The sequence below is a fragment of the Bidens hawaiensis genome, unplaced genomic scaffold, assembly GCF_021521415.1.
Source record: "Bidens hawaiensis isolate Kalapana, Puna unplaced genomic scaffold, B.hawaiensis_p1.1 tig00036186_1, whole genome shotgun sequence".
NCBI lineage: Eukaryota > Viridiplantae > Streptophyta > Magnoliopsida > Asterales > Asteraceae > Bidens > Bidens hawaiensis.
In genome coordinates this window covers 121116-141805 of record NW_027505398.1, presented here as the reverse complement: position 1 = coordinate 141805, position 20690 = coordinate 121116, and the positions used below count along the sequence as shown (strand labels likewise).

Genomic DNA, 20690 nt, shown 5'->3' with positions numbered 1-20690 from the left:
CAGCAACGCCTAAACATCATCACTCAAGAACATGTGGGCTGCAGCTTTGGAACATGGTGACAAACAAACACAGCGACAGTTTTGTCACTTATTTGTAAAGATTTAGGGTGCTAAATTGTCAAAGGGGGTGACGTTAGGTCTGTTAATATATATGTACGTCGCGGGTATATATATAATAATAAATAAAAAGGCGGTTGATTTTTATTTTGGTTTTTGGTTACAGTAACAGTTTGCATCTTTGAAACTAGTTGATTTAAGAAGGTGGTTTTGCATTTTAAACAGTAGGTTGATTGATGAATTGATCTTTTGACCTGTTTATGCTTAGCAAACCGGGGGGTCAGGTGGGTTCGGGTGACAGATTAAAACAGTTGCGATTTTAAATATGTTGGGTTAAAACGGGTATAATAAGTGTCTATTTGGTTTGTGTATTAACAGAAACGGAGTTGGGTTGAAATTATTTGCCGAACGGTGGCCATGGAATGTTAATGACAGTAGTTGTTGCAGACTTGCATAGTAAGTAAACCAAACACTGAATCAATAAAAATATTTAACTAATGAATATATATTTTTTTATAAAATTTATTAAAATACAAGAGCGCGTAAAACCAAACACAGCAAGTTAGACGGTTACAGTGGCGATGAGTGCTGAATGCAGTAGCGCTGCCGGTTGTGTCGGCGGCAACAAGTAGGAGGTGGAGAAAATCAGAGAAACAATGATAATGTGAGGCGCTAATCAATTTAATTTAGATCTTTTTTTTGAACGACTAAATATTTGCACGTTGTGAGATTTGGATTTTTTCTAACTTAACATGTTTATAATAAATAGTTAACTTTTTTAATCCGTTTGACTAATTCAAATAGAACCAAATAATTGACCAATTAACTAAGTTTAGGTGGCCCAAATAACACCATATACAATTAATTTTTACCCAAATCAACCTATTTAAAAAACAAAAGGGTCACAACGGATTATTAATATAATAATCTAATAATTAATCTTCATTCTTCAGCAAATGTGATTAACATAAATACTGTAATATCATGAACCAGGTCCAAATCAACCAAAACGATAATGACACAGAAGTTAGAAAACACTAAGCTAAAGCACTTGCAAAACAAATATAATTAGTTTCATTCGCTGCCAAATGTAGTCGGCTATATACACAAAGACGAAGTGGAAAACTCCTTGAATCTATACGGGTAGCGTTGACAGTAGAAACTCGGGCTGCAACCTTTGCAGCAGTATCCCACAAAACGGACACAATGGTTTCGACAATGTTATCTCACCGTTCTTGTGCACAGATGGAGGAGGGTATCTGACCAATGTAAAAAGCGTCTCGGGGGGCCAAATTTGAGACCCGTCTGTTGCAAGACACGCAGAACCACAATGGAGAAAGCGGGCACACAACCATAGAAACCGCACATCTAGTCAGTTTATGCTTCTCGTCTCTCTCACAAAATGCAACTTCTGTATCCTCAAATTGCACCCCTGCTGAACAGCAGCTGCAACGCTCCTCTGTTTCTGCTAGATTTCTTTTCTCGATCTTTTTAACTTTAGAAGCAAGACGTTTCACATAATCTTTAACCATATTGTCATTTTTCACGACCCACAGTCTCATTTGTGCCAATCCAGCATGCTCCCAACCACCGTTAAGTGTAGCAGAAAACGTACACCCGACAAGCCTTTCTCGAATATGTTTTTCACACACTTCAAGAAGCTTAATCCATAGTCCCGGCTCCTCCTTCTCAGATGCATGTTCTTCAACATTAAACTTGACTTCTTTAAGTACAACATGCCTAGTAATAACATTAAGTAGATGCAACTGGCGTGAAGTCAAGTCCGAGAGACATGCATAAACATGTGGCAAAACATTTCCAAAAGAAGGACCACACTCAAACCCGAGACTCGACATCAGCCACGTGACCAGTAATTGCTTTACGTAGTTAGCTTCGGATTTTGAGAAAGTGGATAGTGCTGATATAATGTCCCATATAACTAAAGGCTTATCAAGATGACGTGTGTACTGATTTAAAGACCATAGTATGTTATGTCCCCAGTTAACTAAATCCATGTTAGGAAAACCAGGGAAATTTTCATCCACGGCATCTTGAAGCTTTTGTCCGCCGACCCAGAAGAACTCAACAACAGCCTTCTGTTGCCTGCATTAAAAATTACTGCAAACGATCAAAACCAAGAAGCGTTTTTTATTACTTTATTTTTGGAAAATGCATACTTACCTTGCCTGATACATTGGATTTAACAGATTAGCATCAAATACTCGAACCTGCAAAACTCGGGAGAAAAAATCCAGTTTAAGAATATATCTAGAAGTAACTGAACTTATTTAACAGATTTACAAAAGAATGAATCGTACCACAGCAATCGCAAGATTGGCAGGGGATATTGCTATGCCAAAACAGGCATCTGACACATTAGGGACCTGCAAAAAAAGTTATTTTGAGACAACAAAAAATGCAACAAATAAAGAAGTGAGTCGATGATATCATACATCGTTGGACATCTTAACACCGAGAATATTTGAAGGTAAAGGTACTTCATGAAGCGAATTTCCTTTTTTGATCCAACTACGCAAAGAATCATCCTGGCACAAGTGAATAAAAATAAAAAGAAGAAAAAAAAAGGCACATAAGTTTTACTATGAACAAAGTTATCAATGGAAGATGAAATACAGACTATGAGTACCTGGTTACAGCTGTACAAACATTTTCCGTCATAAGCCCAAGCCAAACCTGTAACCTGATTCATCAATCGTCACCAACAGAAGAATTTTATAAACTTTATGCATATTAATCGCTATTATTAGAAGAAAGCTGTGGAAGCTTACAATTTGGTCATGTGCATAATGTGAATCAGATACATCAAGCGTTTCGATCGACGTATCATAAGTCAATATTTCGACAGATCCAGAACCTTTGCCAACCGCCAATAGTATCTTGTGTGGAGAAGAGTCTGGGACGAGAAGTGAAAGTACAGACGAAGGCCCCGACACAACATTTATAGGCTATTTACATTAAAAAAATTTACACCAATAAAACTACTAAAAAAATGGAATTCTACTAGCACAAAATACTAACCTCCTTCAACAGAGAAAACGAAACATGCTCGTCTTCAGTGGACTTTAGCAGGTCATCAGGGTATACCCGCCACAGTTTCACACTGAAATCACCAAAAACATAATAATATGTAAATTTTGGCTACTGAACATATAACAGTAAATATCAATTCACCTGCCATCAGAGGACCCTGTAGCTAACAGAGGCTGAGGCGATCCATCACAAACAAACTTTGAGAAACTGATTGCTGTGATCCAAGAACTGTGGGCCTCGATAACACCTATAAGTGATGCAACAGGAGGATCGTTTCCTTGTGTGATGGAGTAGCATTGCGGTTCATGGACTCTCCAAAACGAAACCATTCCACTTTTGGCACCTGCAGCAAGTATACAACATCTCCTTCCCGACTTACTATCTAGCATCGGGGACCAACAAACTACAAGTGATGAAAGCAGTGCACTACGAGAAGCATACTGCTCTGCGCTTATTAAGCGAACTTTACTTTGTCTTCTGTCTTTGCTTTTGATTTTTACAGGTGTTATTGGCTCATAGTCACTGTCCTCTTGCTCTAAACCAGCCTGGCTAGATTATTGACCAAACATCATTACAACACATAAGATACCAAGTTATTACATATATTATTAGTCAACTTACATTTTCTTGAGAAGGAATGTTGGCCTCTTGTATCTGACTTTTGCAAAATAAGTAAGTAGCATTTCAGATATATCCATAACCTATATAAACAAAAGAAAACACATTTTTCAATACTTTAACGCAGAAAACCTTCCACTGGCAGGCGATCGTGTTTTTCACAGGATTTATCGTTACTTATGTCAGCATTCTCACTTCTGATATCTCCAGGTCTTGTCACCAAAAACCTTCCCCGATTGACAGAACGTTCCGCTACTGACACTTGAAAAAGCTGCTTTCAAGGTCTCGTCGCTTCGGTGAATCACTTGAGCCCTGATACATTTTCGGTGCCATGGAGCTAGACCAGTGAGCTATTACGCTTTCTTCAAAGGATGGCTGCTTCCAAACCCACCTCCTGGTTGTCATCGCTCGATCACTTCCTTTTCCACTAAGTGATTGCTTAGGGACCTTAGCATACGATCTGGGCTGTTTCCCTCTCGACTTTGGATCTTAGCACCCAAAAAGTCTGTCTGTACAAACGATCTAGGCCTGTATTCGGAGTTTCCTTGGGGTTGGTAAGGCGAAATGGGGCCACCCTAGCCCATTGAGTGCTCTACCTCGGGCCATCGACATCATACGCTCTACTGAAATAGATTTCGCGGAAAACCAGCTATATCCGATCTTGGTTGGCCTTTCACCCCTAGCCACAAGTCATCCCCGTATTTTGCCACATACGTGGGTTCGGTCCTCTACCATACTCAGGTAACCGGTCTAGGTTCCAAGTACATCAACACCCCATAGCTACTTAGGGCCGCAACGCAATAAGGCTTTTCGCTCTAGTTGGGCAATGCAAGGAGGCCTCTTTCGCCATTCTTTCTAAATGATAAACTATTATTAGTTCAGTTCGGTAGAACACCGATGAGAGGATATATCAATATTTTTAGTACTTTTACTTTTTTAGTTTTTGATTTATATTTCGAGTTATGATTTTTTAATTATTTTTTTTTTGAATTTTTTAAAAATGGGTTGAGCTTTCAAAAACCCATTGACCCATTTCAAAAACCCCTCATTAAAAATTCAAAAAAATAATTAAAAAATCATAACTCGAAATATATAAAAAAAAAAGTAAAAGTACAAAAAAGTTTCCTCCGTTTTTCTCGTTCCAGTTAAAAAAAACTTGAGAAATTTCAACCCGTTTTGACCCGTTTCAATCATTTTCTTTTTTTAGTTTGACCTATTCTGACCCATTATATACATTTTAATACAACCCATTCAACCCAGCGGGTCACATTTGCCACCCCTAATAACAACTTAGGTGAGTGCGCACCTCTACCCACGCTGAAGAATATTCAGAAAATGGAGATCGGTAGACCTTAACTACCCCTTTAGTGGTGCAAACAGCAAGCAAACACCTATACAGAAATAACTTTAAAAAAATTAAACCTTTTAAGATATAAGTCACTTTTACACTGCTAATGGATTCGATCATACCCTGCATTAGGAGCCAATCCAAGTGGAGACCAAGATATTGAGCGTATAACAGCATGCACGTCATGAGACAAACACGTAGGCAACATACAACCAGCAGCCAAATCTGTCAACATTCGACATCCTCATATAAGGTTCAAAAATGACAATAATTTTATTAGTAATAAAAATTCACCTTCTTTGTTTATAACACCAATCGGAAAAGGCTGGCTATCAGGAATTGCGATTAAACCTTTAGGTCCAAATAGTTTGGCGGGATTCTGCCAAAGGTAAATGGCAAAATTACGATGATAGTAACACATTGTCCAGAGGCGACTGCAACCAAGTTTTCTTCAGACCATGCAACTGCATTTGAGCACATAGGTGAAGATACAAGTGCCGCTGCCTGGAATCTTGAGGCCATCACTGTGCTAAAACAAGAACCTGCGTACACAAACTCATAAGTTTGAACGGAGAATGTTGTTAGTATATAACCTTAGAAAATGATATATACACCTAAACATGCATACACACATCAATAAAATAAAAATGAACTTCAAATAAGTAGGACTAAACATCCGGTTAACGGGGACGGATCCAAAATCGTTTCGGAGACGTTTCCATTAGCATCATATGCTGCTACAGAGTACTTGACAACGAACCTGTAGTAAATTCCGACGGAGATTCCGGCGCCGGAGATGTAGACAGAAGAAGGAAGAAGAAGATGGAGGCTTACTTGGTGAAGAAGAGCGGGCTGATAATATTTTTTAGGTTTTTAGTTTTGTTAACATTAACCCTTTTATCTTTCACTTGTTTGTATATAATTCCTAAAACTTTACACTTTTACATAAAAAGTTTTTTTTTTCCAATCTAGTCACTATAGGTTATTATATTTCATTTGTAACCCTAGGTTTCAAATTAACGCATTCAATTTATAAAAAATATACATCTATTTTGAAATGTTTTTAATATATTTCTATTTTTTATATTTTTTATTGTCGTACCCGTATCTTGGATTTTTGATTTTTGTCATTTCCGGTACCCGTAACGTCCCCGTTTCCAGGTCCCGTACCCGTTCCCGTGCTACTTAGTTTACTACCATACCCTTTTAGTAAAATTTGTATAGAAGATACATGAGATAGCATTTGTTGGCTGCATTGGCGAAGCATAGTTGGATCCAGGGGTAGCCCCGGCCCCCTCCGTTTTTTACGCAGTAGTGTAAATTTACCCGTTTTCGTTCGACATTTTTATACGTAGTGTAAATTTGCCCCTTTTCAACCGAAAATTTGATCCCAGCCCCGTCCGTTTACGGTTTTTTTAATGAGTATTCATCCGCCCCCTCGACATCTTTGTCCAAGCTTCGCCACTGGTTGGCTGGCTCTTCTCGTTAACAAAATTGAAACCGACTCGCAATTTGAATGCGTATTATGGCTTAGTTCATAGAATTTTTTTTATTATTTTTTTAATAAATAATAAAAATGTTTAATTTAATAAAAAGGATCCAGTTACAATATAAAGACAGGTAAGCGGGCAACAAGCTGCGCAGCCACCCTTTTAATGGCAAAACCGATCCTACTGAAAACAAAGTTATGGCGTCTGTGTTACTTTGAACTCTTTTCAGAAACATAGCAGCATTGGGGCAAATTCAAATCAATGAAGAATAATATTATATTAAATACAAACCCATATGTGTTGTGTTGTGTACGAACAAGAAAGAAACTTACCAAGCGAAGCGACTGACAACAGTAACTAAGGAATAGAGAGGGGGTGCACCGGTGTTAATGCAGATGGCCGGTTGACGGTGTTGCAGGGGTTAGATGTTGGGTTCCGATAAGCTGATAACAATGGGGTTTTGGGTTTCTTATTTTTACCTCAACTTATTAACTCTTTTACTAGGATAGGTACCGTGTTAGTTTTAACGAAACGGATGAAAATATTTAAGACGTTAAATATATGTATATATTATAGAGGAAAGTTGACGTTAAATAAAGCTGGGATTACATTTGTTAAAAGTTTATGTTGTTTTTCTAATCATTGTAAAACTAATATATGTTTAGGCATTTAACAAACCACGAAACCTGTTCTGGGTCGAAACCGGCTTGAGGCGGTTCAGATCAGTTCGAGTCAGTTTCAAACCAGTGGTTTGAATTGGGTTCAAATATTTTACTCAAACCAATTTAAAATTCGGTTTGATTTGGAGAGTGTTTAAACTTGTTTGGATTGTGCTTTTTGTGCACCGTTACTACAAATTAATTTCACTGTGAATTTCTAGATACCATAAAGTTGTAATTACATTTGTTAAAAATGGTGTCGGTTGCAAGAGATTAACTAACCTGTTTAAATCAAGAAAGAGAGAGAAGTGCATCAAAGATGCTTTTGAAGCTTAGTAATACATCATAATAATGTTTTGGAATAGTAAATATGAATACATCAAAAGCCATTGCTCTTAAGTTGGTGCAACAAATCTGTAAGTTATATGATGTTACTTAATGGAGTTTGAGTGTAAAAAGAAGATGGTGGAAGATGGCGGCAGAAATGGTTTACCATCAGTTGAAACAAGAAGTAGGGTTGGAGATTGGAACAAAAATTGTTTGTTTAAAATTGAGATCTTTTAGTTTGATCCTCCAATTTTATAAAGGTAAAATTGATAAGAAGATTGTGGAGAAAAGGTACTAAAGTTTAAATTGAAGGACAATGTTAAATTTACAATTTTATATTCTTTTCTTTATTTTACTAATCTATTAAATCAATACAATTTTGCCACATGTCCTTCTACTAGGGTGTCCACCTAGGCCTCCATGTCATCTCATTTCCATTCTAAGACTCTCTAATATGCTGCCATGTGTCATCTCACACACTATTTAAACCTTAGAATTTTTCACCATTATTTTAATCATTTTAATTTCTCTCTCTCTCTCTGCTTAATTACTAACTCCACCATCTTCTATATTCCGGTAATGTAGATCGAGATTAATCGTTTTCCGGTAATGGTCAACAATGTTATTTGATTTTCCGGCAAGGTAATATCTTTTTCCGGTAAGGTTTTTCGATTTGGTTTTATATTTATTTTAATTGTTATATGATTTTGTAATAATCTCTTTAGGTTGTATATCAAAATCCAAAATTGAATTGATAATTTGAAGTTATTACGGTTTTCCGGTAAGATTTTTGTTTTCCGTTTTTGTTTGTATTTAATCTCTCTCTCTCTCTCTAACTCCACCATCCACCATATTCTATATTCCGGTAATGTAGATCGAGATTAATCGTTTTCCGGTAAGGTTATATATTATACTTTAATGGCCAACAATGTTATATGATTTTTCAGCAAGGTTATATCTTTTTCCGGTAACATCATATTTACTTCCGGTTATTGTAGATCTAACATTTTTATCTTTATTTTCATTGTTAACTGATTTTTAGAAATCAGTTTAGGTTCTAAATCAAAAACGGCGATTAACCTAATATTTCTAAGTTTTTACGTTTTTCCGGTAAGTTTTTCGGTTCATGTGTTATACCTATAACAATGGTTGTTTTATATTTATTTGAAGTTTTATATTTTTCCTATATTTTTCTTTTACATGTTGTTTTTCTAGGTTCTAAATAAAAAGTTTCATCCATGGACATTATCATTATTCTTTTTCCGGTAAGGCCAATAATAAATTGTAAATCAGTGGTTTAACATTCCATAACATGTAGCATTACCGCGATAACTTTTTTTTATTTCTAAAACGATTACAATTTCGAATTTTAAATTCCAAATTTAAGTTAAATTTGAAATTTGTAAATGGTAAGTCAATATTCCAAAACGTCTAAACTTACCATCATTACAATTTATTATTTTCTAAAACGATTTGATTTAAAAAGTTTAAATTTTCAAATTTAAATTAAAGTTGATTTTTTTATTTAATTGTTGGTCAAACGTTTAAGTTGGTAAGTTAAACGATTTGATTTAAATATTTTAAATTTCCAAACGATTTGATTTAAAAAGTTTAAATTTCCAAAATTAAATTAAAGTTGATTTTTTTATTTAATTGCTGGTCAAACGTTTAAGTTGGTAAGTTAAACGATTTGATTTAAAAAATTTAAATTTCCAAACGATTTGATTTAAAAAGTTTAAATTTCCAAATTTAAATTAAAGTTGATTTTTTTATTTAATTGTTGGTCAAACGTTTAAGTTGGTCAAACATTTTTAAATTGTTTGGTCAAACATTAAAGTTCAATTTAACTTTAAGTTGAACTTTTTAAATGGCTGATTAAACACACATTCATAATGTCTAAAATTACCATCACTAAAATTTATTATTTCTAAAACGATGTAAATTAAAATTTATAAATTTCCAAATTTAAATTAAAGTTGAATTTTATGAATTAATGGGTAAATATTTCATAACATGTAACATTACCACAATTAAAATTTATTATTTGTAAAACGAATATTAATATTTAATTTTCTCATTTCAGGTTATGTTCCCAACTTGATATAGCTAATTTCATGGGTTGAAGATTTGTTGATAAGATATCTTATTTTTTGTTTAATATTGATGTATCTTTTTGTTATTATTCAAGTATTTATGTATTTTTTTCACAATTCATGTAATTTATTTGATTTTTATATAATCAATCATATATAGTTGTTGGTTTTGTCCATTTAATATATTTTAATAACAACCGATGTATTAAAAAAATATATTTTTGTATCTTATATTTTTCTATTTATTAATGATAATCTCTATAATTTATAATAATTATTATAATTTTAGTAATTTTGTTATTATTAATTTATTACCTTTTCTAATTAGTTGTTATATCTTATTTTGACAGAAATAATAACAATTACTCCTTACCATTTTTATATTTCAATATATTTTACTTAAACATTATTATTTTATTATATTGTAAGATACATTATATTTTCTAACATTTACACATTTCCATCTTTTTTGTTTGACCAATGTATATGAGGCATAAATGTCACAATTAATGCTAATGGGTGTCATCATTTGGTTATGGAAACCGTAACAATTAATGCACTATAAAAATTCGAAATATTATTTGAATTTGAATTCTAAAATAATATATTACAGTTGGTTATGGAAAATTTTTTGTTTTCATTGTCAATATTTATTGTTTATTAGTTTCCAATCTCCCCAATTTTCCTATCTTATATGTTTGACCAATTTATAATTAGACATAAATATCATAATTAATGATAATGGGTTTTTAACAAAATTGAATGCATATTTCTTTGACTGTAATAAAATAATATTAATTGTGGATCGACTAAAAAAGTAATAATTTTAAGATTACATTATGCCATGATTTTTGTAATATTTTTTGTATTTAGGATATTTGACTATAATAAATTTCGTTTAACAATTTTGGTAAATAGATTTATAACTTAAATAACAATTTATTATATTCTAATTTAATCAAATCATATAATAAAGTTTAAAGTCATTATTTATAATTATTACTTTTTATGTGTATTCAAATTAATAATTCGAATTTCAAATAAGTAAGTTGAGTATAATTTATTTATTTATTTTTGGAATTGACTATAATGTGGGTCGGTGTTTTCTAAAATTTTTAAAGTTAATAACTTTCTTTAATATTGTTGACCGACCATTTAATATATTCTAATTTAATTCATTTTCCTAATATATACTCAACATAAAATGTCAATATCTTAAATACGTGTTTATTACATTTTCTGTTTGTACAGGATATTCATATACGTTCGTTAGTAATGTCTTTAATAATATTCTCATTTAAATATAACAATTAATTTCCATGTTTTTAATATATTTTTTTATTAAAATACATGTATATATGGTATATATATTTTTGTATCATATTTTTTCACCTTTAAATATTTTCAAAGTCAACACAAATTTTTTTAATCTTTTCAAAGTTATTTGAAAATTCATTTGTTGTAAATCCTTTTTATGTTTTGCAAGTTTAATAAAATATTAATGTCTTGTAAATCGTTTATATGTTTGCAAGTTTAACAAAGTATTAATGTCATAAAAGTTTGTTGCAAGATTGGTCAAAACTCAAAAAAAAAATCATAATTTTTTGAAGTTAACTAATTCCAATTTTTTTTTTATATTTTGTAACTATTTTGAAAATATTTCAAAACGGGTTGTTTTAAATGAGTATCAAATTTGTTATGTATAAAATTACGGCCAAAAAAGATTTTTATTGATATATCTTTTTAGTTTAATGGTTTAAGTTAGAAAGATGTTTTATGTTGTCGTTTTACTTTGTTTGTTGTTGTATGTTAATTTGTTTTAATAAAAACAACTTTATTAATGTTCAAATGTTACTCATTATTAAATATATTTAATTTGGATGCTAATGTTTTATTATATTTTTAGGTTATGAAGCAAAATGAGTTTGTTTTGGTAGAATGTTTAAAGAAGTTGATGGTGGTTTAATATGAAAGTACATGTTTATGTCTTTTGTTGATGTTTTTTGGTTGTTCGATGTACATTAACTTATTGTAACTTTTAACTTTTAAGATCTAAACAATGTAAATGGTTAACGTTTTGGTCCGAAAGTTTGAAGAAGCATTGTGTTGCTTGAATTTGTTGTTTAAATTTATTATGTTTGTTATGTTCAAATTAACTTCCGGTAATTTGAAAGTTTTAATATTAAGACAATGTAAATTTATTACTTTTTGGTTGGTATGGTGATGTGTTTAGTGACAATATAAATATATTATGTTTTAATAGTTAAATAAACATTATGTTTGTTTAAATTGATGTTTAAGTTGATTATGTTTAGTGACAATTTATTCCACCACACGGGTATATACCCTAGTTTGTACCTTATAGTAATCCAAATAAAGTACAAAACATTCAAATAATTGTCTGTTTCTTTGGCTCATTTCCAACAATAAATCGTGAAAGAAAATGTGAATTTCTTGGTTCAAGTCTTTCAATGTTGTAACATAATATTTGATTAGTTTGTTTGTTTGATCTTTTGAACGGCAACTTTCATTGAAAAAACACAACTAGCAATATGCTAGAGGCCAAACAACACAACAAACTTAAAACGAAAAGTTTTACCAACTTTTTCAAGATAGTTTTGAAAGAGAACCTATTTTTCAATTCAAAGAAAAACTAAATACTTGATCATCTCTATCACTTCGAGAAGATCGGTGGAATGCACCAACAAGCCGTTAAAATAATTTCGTGCAAAACTTTTATCTTTTTATTATAAAGTGGAGCCAAGGAGTGCATCTGATAATAAAAAGTCTTTTATTATTGGTTTAAAAAGTCAATGTTTATGATTTTAAAAATAATTTAGCTAATGACCATTTTGGTAAAACCAATGTTTTAAAATCCGGTATTTTAGACAAAAACTGCCGGTACGATATTTTAGCAAACCGGTCAAAAATACTAGTGTAACACCCCAACCCGGAGCAGGCTGACGTGTCACTATTACAGATATCATAGACCAAACAAAATTCATTTAAATGAAATGAAAAGAATCCCATGGCAACCAAAAGAGTTAAAAAAAACAGAAAGAAATTCTAAGTAAAATTTATTAAATGCTTAAATAAAAGAAAATTAAATCAAGTCCTTATTCTTGAGCTTCATTTTACTCTCATCACTGATCTCCCCGATTTCCCGAATTACCTGTTAGCAAATAAGACAGACACAAACAAGAAAATTACGGTTGAGCCAAAACTTGCCCAGTAACGGAGAGAACAATAGTACAGGTAAAGGCATACATAAGACAAAACACATACTGAAATAAAACTGAAACTATTGCGGATATAAACCCACGTTTTAGACCGAACTATAATTAGATGCGAAACATAATCCGATACACGATCGGGACGTAATATGAATATACTCAAATTTAACCAAATGCGTATACACATATCAAAACGGACCAGAATATAGCGAAACAAAATATAATTACTAAAATACACGACGATGACGTTAAAATAAATAGGTCGTGTATTACGGAAGCACCCAGAGCCTAAACAGAGGGGTACACAGCTAGCTAGTCCATGCACCAAGGAGACGGTGTGGGTGGCGTGCACACATTGTTCCATCTCAAACAGAAGTCGGGAGTCAGGAGTCAGGAGTCGGAGCTAAGATCGATCTATACGCCTCTAAGTGGCCAAGGTACTACATGAGTACTGTCAGAGACGCCGTGAACTTTGATTACGCACTGTCACGATAAGTGTCATGTCGTTGACGCCCCAACGACAAGTCAGAAATGCTCGGGTAACAGAGTACTGAACTAAAGTCGTATAACTAAAAGATATTTAAACAGGAACATGCAATAATGAATTCAAAATATATATAACCTATTGCATGCTATAAATTAATATAACTATATCATACGAATAAACCGAACTAGATAACAAAAATCCACACTACGAAGTGACGGACATCGAATATAAAATGGACTAGAACCAATACTATGAGTGAAGAAAAACAGAATCCGTACCTCAGTAGTCAATAAGTAAGCACGCAACGTCGAGCCACGTTAAGTTGTACTAACACCTACATTTTATTTATAGTTTGAATTATATTTACAAAACTTAATTTAGTTTCGCTGGTACCTTTAGCTCCGGCGACGGAGGCGTTTTTTTTAAAACTTTACTATAACATACTCGACGGTGGAAAGTTTCACCAATTAATTCCTCTAACACTAATATACAATATGTACCAGTTATGAAGTATGTTGACGTAAGTGTAAACAAACATTTATAATTTGAAGTTCATTAAAAGACCCTATTTTAATTATTGTATCAATATTAACAAAAGAATCAAGTTTACTAAGACACGGTTTTACCAATACAAATGTATACGATTTTAGTTAAAAAGATGTTAAAAAAAAATTATTAAGTTTATAAAATATTATTCACATTATTTGACAAAATAAACCATGTGACAATTATTTAATCTGTTCATACATGTAGGAACATAAAATAAACAATCAAAACACACTTAGACACAAACTCCATACACACACAACCACCACCACCCACACAACCCTACATACACCATGCACACACATTCACTTACACACCTGCAAACACACACATACACTCACCATGACCGCACACACTCAATACCCAAATACGAGTAGACTTTTCTTTGCGGAACCAAAATTAAACAAACCACGGTCGCCGGAACAAATCGAAACGATACCAAAATTTATATCTTTAAAATTAAATCAGACGGAGGTTTCTATTTGGTACCTTAATAGTCGAACCAACAATCAGAGTATGATCGAGATGAGCGACGGCACACGAATGCGGGATGGCGGCTAGTTCAGAATGATGGCCAGGGCGGAGAAGTGCAACAGTGGTGGTTAACTACGATCGTGACAAAAAGCGGCGAGGAGGCGGTGGAGTCACAAGGTGATGCAGCGGCGGATTACCAGACGTGGAGAGCGTGACCTTACTTCTCCTTTGTAAAACAAAGCTTCAGATTAGTGAGTATTAGTCGCTGAAACCAAATTAACAAAGTGGTGTACGTTTATAACATAAACACAAAACAGGTTATTAAAACTCACTTCAGTGGTTTAGCGAAACGAATCAGAGGACTTAGACGCCAGCGTCGTAACTCAAGAACGCGTGCGGGCTGGTGATCGTCGTCTCCGGCAGCAACCAATAGCAACGGCGGCGGCAATTAACTCGGAAAGAAACTACGTAGTGGTGAATACTATAGGAGGAATGAGATTTAGGGTGATGATGTATGATATTTAAACAAGAGATAAGAACATGAAATCCGGTTTGGTAGTTCGAAATTGAATTCGTTTGAATTTGAAATAGGTCGATGACTAGATTAGGATTGGAATTGAAACATAATAAACATGTGTGCTTAATAATGAGTTTGAACTCATCCAGGTTCCATATTATTATTATCATATAAACATTCATATATCATATTTTGTAAAACTTAAACTTGCGGGTATTACAACCAGACTCAAAATAACGGCCTACTGTGTGAAATCCGGTTTAACCAGTTCAACCGGCCGGTTTGTACTGGTTTTTAAAACACTGGGTAAAACTGATTTTTAACATGTTTATTCGGTAATTCTCTTTATAAAAAAACGCTTTTCAATAGTAGTATTTTAGAGTTGTTTTCATATATATATTGGGCTTTCATGGGCCGAATCTTGAAAGAAAATAAAATAAACATACATATATATAAGACCACGGCCCAACGTATTATTTAACAAATATGTTGGTCTTGTATGCATCTTAATTATATTCTACGAACCAATTTGTCGGCCAATGATAATTTGATATAGATAGGGCTGTTCACGAGTCGAGCTAGTGTGGTTTTGATCTCGAGCTTGAAATTAAATGAGGCAGCTTAGCTAGGCCCAAACTTGATTTTGAAGTTAAACGAGCCTATGATCAAGCCAACGAGCTGACCCAAGCTTGGGATGAGATTGACTCGCTTACAAAAATGAGCCAACTTAGCTTAGGTTATTTCAAATCAAGTTTTTTTTTATGGCTAATTTTATTCGAACTTTTATCGAGCAAGCAACGAGCTTTTTAAACGGCCATAGATATTGATGTAACTCTTGAAGAAATTGCATAAGTAAGATGAAGTTCGGAAGCAAATGAATATCAACTAGATTATAAAATTTATAAGCAATCTTTTGGCAACAAAATAAAAAAAGAATCAAACAAACATTTTAAAATACAAATAGTTTAATATAATTTGTATAAAATATATAGTTACACAAGTCTAAAACCGGCCTTATTGATATTTCAAATACTAATTAATTCACAAAATATATTAACCAATACATAATACCTACATTACATATAATAATATTAATACAAGTATTTATCAACGTTTATACACAAATATCTTATCTTATCAAACATTAATAAAATAAAAATAAAACTGTATATGGTCAAAAGTTTAGTTGTCTAGATGTGTAATGCGTTTTTCTTAAGATAAACACAAAATAAGGTTGTTAGTTTGGATGCAAATATATAATTTTAAATTTTAAACATCATATAAGTTTATAACCAAATATATATACGTAATAGAATATAAGACAAATACACAACTGATTGTCATGGTCAGATGAAAAAAAAATTAAGAAAAATATAGACGATTTTAAAACGGGTTAAATCATTTGTATAGATGTTTGGGTTACACAAGTTCTTTTACATAAATGTATATTATATATGAAACTAACACAAGAACTTATTGGTCATTTTTGTTTGTTTTGGTTTCGGTTCAGCAGTTGTAATGAAAACCAACCGAATATCGATTTTGTTTTTTGTTTTGTTTTGTTTCTGGTACCGTAACGAACGTAACGAAACCGACTGAATTCAAGTAGACTCACCGTGTTTTATTATAGTTACAGTACCGCAACAAACGTAAAGAAAAACGGCTGAATACCGATTTTGTTTTGTTTTTTTAGTTCCAGTACCATAACGAACATGACGGAAACCAACTGAATTTGCGTAGGCTCACCGCCTCAAAGCCCGGGATCGACAACGGTCGGGTTTTACCAACGCCTGAGTTTTAACGGCCGACACCACCTCATTGGTTCACCTCAAATTTTATTATTATTATTTTTTATTTTGGAACACACGTAACCGAAACCGACCAAAGTTGCGTCGACTTACCGTCTCAACACATGTGACCGACAACGCTTGTGTGTTTACCATTTTCCGGTTTTACCGACCTGCCCTGACGCAACGCCCATTTTCGTATGTAAAGACAACTCTAATCTTTGCAAAGACCCATTTTCGTAGGAATAAGAACTTTTGATTATATTTTAACTTAAACGGATAAAATTAGGGACGAGCTCAGATAGAATTAGCAAATGAGCTGGTGGTGGAGTGACAAAAAGAGAGACTTTGTGTTCCACGTTACCCAAGCATGATTCGTGCCCCTAACATTTAGTGTTGGCGGCACCAAGTGATGATGGGAGACTAGGCGAGTAAGTGACGTTCACTAGTTGGATCCTTGAAACGGACGAGTTTTATCTCACTGCACTATATAAAAAACATTAAAATAACAGGAGCAGGAGCAGACTTATCTCTTACAAATTAGGAATGCTTTTTTTAAACATTCCACGCCTCGAGGTTTATAAACCCCCTTATACGTAGCTTGTCCGGGCATCTCGACCAAAAGTCTTGTGTGGTAGATGCCAAGAACGTTGAGGCGGTGATGAGAGGGTAGAGTTGAGAAAGAATACAATATTTGATAATAATAATTATATATACATACATAGAATTTTTAGGGTTGTGAGATTTGAGAAAGAATACAATTTGAATGAAATTATAAACAAAAATTGTTTGAACGTAAAAGTGATGATAAAATATAATTGATTTGCTTTTGTTTTAAAAAAAAATATATCACCGAGGGGAACAGGAACGGGAACGGTGCTTTCACGACTAATTATGCATACATACATACATACATACATAGATAGATAATAATATAATGTAGAAATTTATTAATAAAAGTAAATGAATAAATAAAAGTATGAATGAAGATGATAACTATGTACTTTTACTTTGATAAAGTGTTTTATTAGGTCAGGGACTCAATCTATTGAGTTTGAGTTCGGTTCCTTCCTTCCTTCCACCAGCCGCTAAATTTATCAAACCCTTGCTCTTCTTTCTTTCTTTCAGGTTGTTTCTCAAATCTCAATTCATGATGCGATGATGATACACTCTGGTAAGGCTATTCATTGGTTAATTAAATAAAAAGGAAGATTTGGGTTTTATTTAGTTAAAGAAACGCGATGATTGATGTTGTTTGAATTAGATCTGATCTGAAAAGGGTGTGTGTGTGTGTGTGTTTATATTGGTGTTTGCTTTTTAAATCTCTGGTCTGATTTGATTTCTTATCTTTGTTAAAGTGATTGATTGATTTCAAAGCTACAGCCTTTGGTCGTGGTGTCGTTTGAATCCTATACAGTTAACTACCTAACCGGACGCTTTACAAAGAAGAACAAAGATGAAGGGTCAAGCGGGTACGTCTCGTCCGCCTTTGGTCCGTGACCCCTTTTATTCACGTAAGGCGGGTAATCTTTCAGTCTGAACTTGTGCTCTTTTATAGCCACAAGCCCGTTTTCATTTGCAAGCTCTCGGATTTTCAGCATAACATATTTGCCCTGCACCTTGTTTGATAACTTGACTACCCCGTCCGACTTGATCATATTGACAACATTAGAGAAATACACGTTCATCAATTTTCTGTTTTCCCTGCAATTATTTAAAAAAATAATAATAAAATTAATATACGTTATATATATTAATTAATAATTATTAAATATATATTTTAAAAAATTATATAAATGGCAGGCTCGTTTAGGCTCGCGAGCCGGTTGGAGCTCGATAAGTGAAGGTCAAGCTCGGGCTCGTTTAATAAACGAGCTTACTTTTTGGCTCAAGCTCGATTAAGCTCGGCTCGTTCGAGTTTTTTAACGAGCCGAGCCCGAGTAGCTCACGAGCAGCTTGGCTCGTTTGCACCCCTAATAAAATTCATTGCAATATTAAAAAAAAAATTCCTTAGAACAGCCTAAAGGCTAAAACTGGGCCCATGAGTATTAGTTGTATATTATTTTGTATAATTATTGTGTATATTATTGGTCAAAGTTGCACTTACTATGTATTTATTTCCTTTCTTTTGTAACAGCTAAGTTAGCTTCTAAAACTCCTCCTTTGTATCTATATATGTATGATATACCAAGTTAATGAAAACACGTTTGAATTCATTTTATTTTTTGGTAATCAGACTTAACATCCTTAGCCTATCTTCCATTTTTTTCCCTTTAGCAAAATACGGTTTGCAGAATAAATCCATTTGATACGAGAATGTAGCTACCCAGTCAAACCCGAATTTTCAGGGTTCGAGCCAGAACCGACATCAAGGGAATTACCGTCAAGGCGGTTATCAGCAGGGTTTATATAATTAGAACAGTGTTCGGGCTTAACAAAGATGATAATCAGGATAACAGGTCATTGAGTGGCCAGAATTGGGTACTGCAAAAAGGGTATTCGGGAAATTCAGACGAGTCGGTGCATAAAGAGAAATTCAAACAGGTTTTGAGAGTATTTAAACTTGTTTGGATTGTGCTCTTTGTGCACCGTTACTACAAATTAATTTCACTGTGAATTTCTAGATACCATAAAGCTGTAATTACATTTGTTAAAAATGGTATCGGTTGCAAGAGATTAACTAACCTGTTTAAACCAATGAAGGAAGAGAAGTGCATCAAAGATGCTTTTGAAGCTTAGTAATACATCATTATAATGTTTAGTAAATATGAATACATCAAAGGCCATTGCTCTTAAGTTGGTGCAACAGATCTATAAGTTATATGGTGTTAGAGATTGGAACAAAAATTGTTTGTTTAAAATTGAGGTCTTTTAGTTCGATCCTCTAACTTTATAAGGGAAAATTTGATAAAGAAGATTGTGAAGAAAAAGTACTAAAGGTTATATTGAAGGACATTTCTTTTTCACACTTGTCTATTTTAACCCTACACTATATTAAATTTACATTCTTTTTTCGTTTTATTAGCCATAGTGTACCTCATAATAATCCAAATAAAGTACAAAGGCATGCAGATAAAACGTGAAAGGAAACGTGAATGATAACTTTCATTAAAAAACAAACTAGTAAGATGTTAAAGGCCAAAGACTGAAAACAACACAACAAGCTTAAAACAAAATGTTACACCAACGTTTTCAAGACAAATTTGAAGGAGAACCTATTTTTCAATTCAAAGAGAAACTAAATACTTGATCATCTCTATCACTTCGGTGGAATGCACCAATATGTCATTAATAATTCCGTGCAAAAGTTCTCTCTTTTTATTATCAAGTGGAACCATTGAGTGCATCTGAGTAAATCTTAAACGAAAAACAATGATGAGGCAATGCAAACAATTTGTGATCACTCCTGGGTGTAGGATTTGTGTAGGTAATCATTTGATTGTAATTAAACACAAAGTTGGATTGAATATTGTTAACATCTTAACCATTAATTTTTATTGTATTTTTAAAACATGAAATTGGTAATTAATTAGGTTCTTACGTAGTTGTTTAAAATCAAGGTCTTTTACTTTGATTCTTAATTTTATATTAAATAAAATGAATAAGAAAATGACAGGAGAAAAAAGTACTAAAGGTAGCATTGAAAGACATATCTTTTGAACACTTGTCTATTTAAACCCCACACAATGTAAAATTTACAATTTTATTTTCTTTTCATGATTTGTACGTTATAGTAATCCAAATAAAGTACAAAAACATTCAGACAATTATCTGTTTCTTTGGCTCATTTCCAACAATAAATCGTGAAAGAAAATGTGAATTTCTTGGTTCAAGTCTTTCAATGTTGTAACATAATATTTGATTAGTTTGTTTGTTTTATATTTTGAACGGCAACTTTCATTGAAAAAACACAACTAGCAATATGCTAGAGGCCAAAACAACACAACAAGCTTAAAACGAAAAGTTTCACCAACTTTTTCAAGATAGATTTGAAAGAGAACCT

The 20690-nt window shown here is 33.0% G+C and overlaps 1 protein-coding gene across 1 annotated transcript; it reads right to left on the bottom strand.

Annotated features, from left to right (window-relative positions):
* Positions 1–1283: 1283 nt before the first annotated feature.
* On the bottom strand, positions 1284–5637 carry LOC143612937 (uncharacterized). The gene is made up of 13 exons (XM_077086789.1): positions 5492–5637; positions 5369–5453; positions 5197–5299; positions 5033–5117; positions 3730–3809; positions 3250–3657; positions 3097–3178; positions 2847–3023; positions 2705–2758; positions 2511–2603; positions 2376–2441; positions 2239–2285; positions 1284–2160 (listed from the first exon to the last, which is right to left on the bottom strand). The coding sequence occupies exons 1-13, from the start codon at positions 5594–5596 to the stop codon at positions 1284–1286; spliced, it is 2262 nt and encodes a 753-aa protein (XP_076942904.1). The 5' UTR covers positions 5597–5637.
* Positions 5638–20690: the final 15053 nt, after the last annotated feature.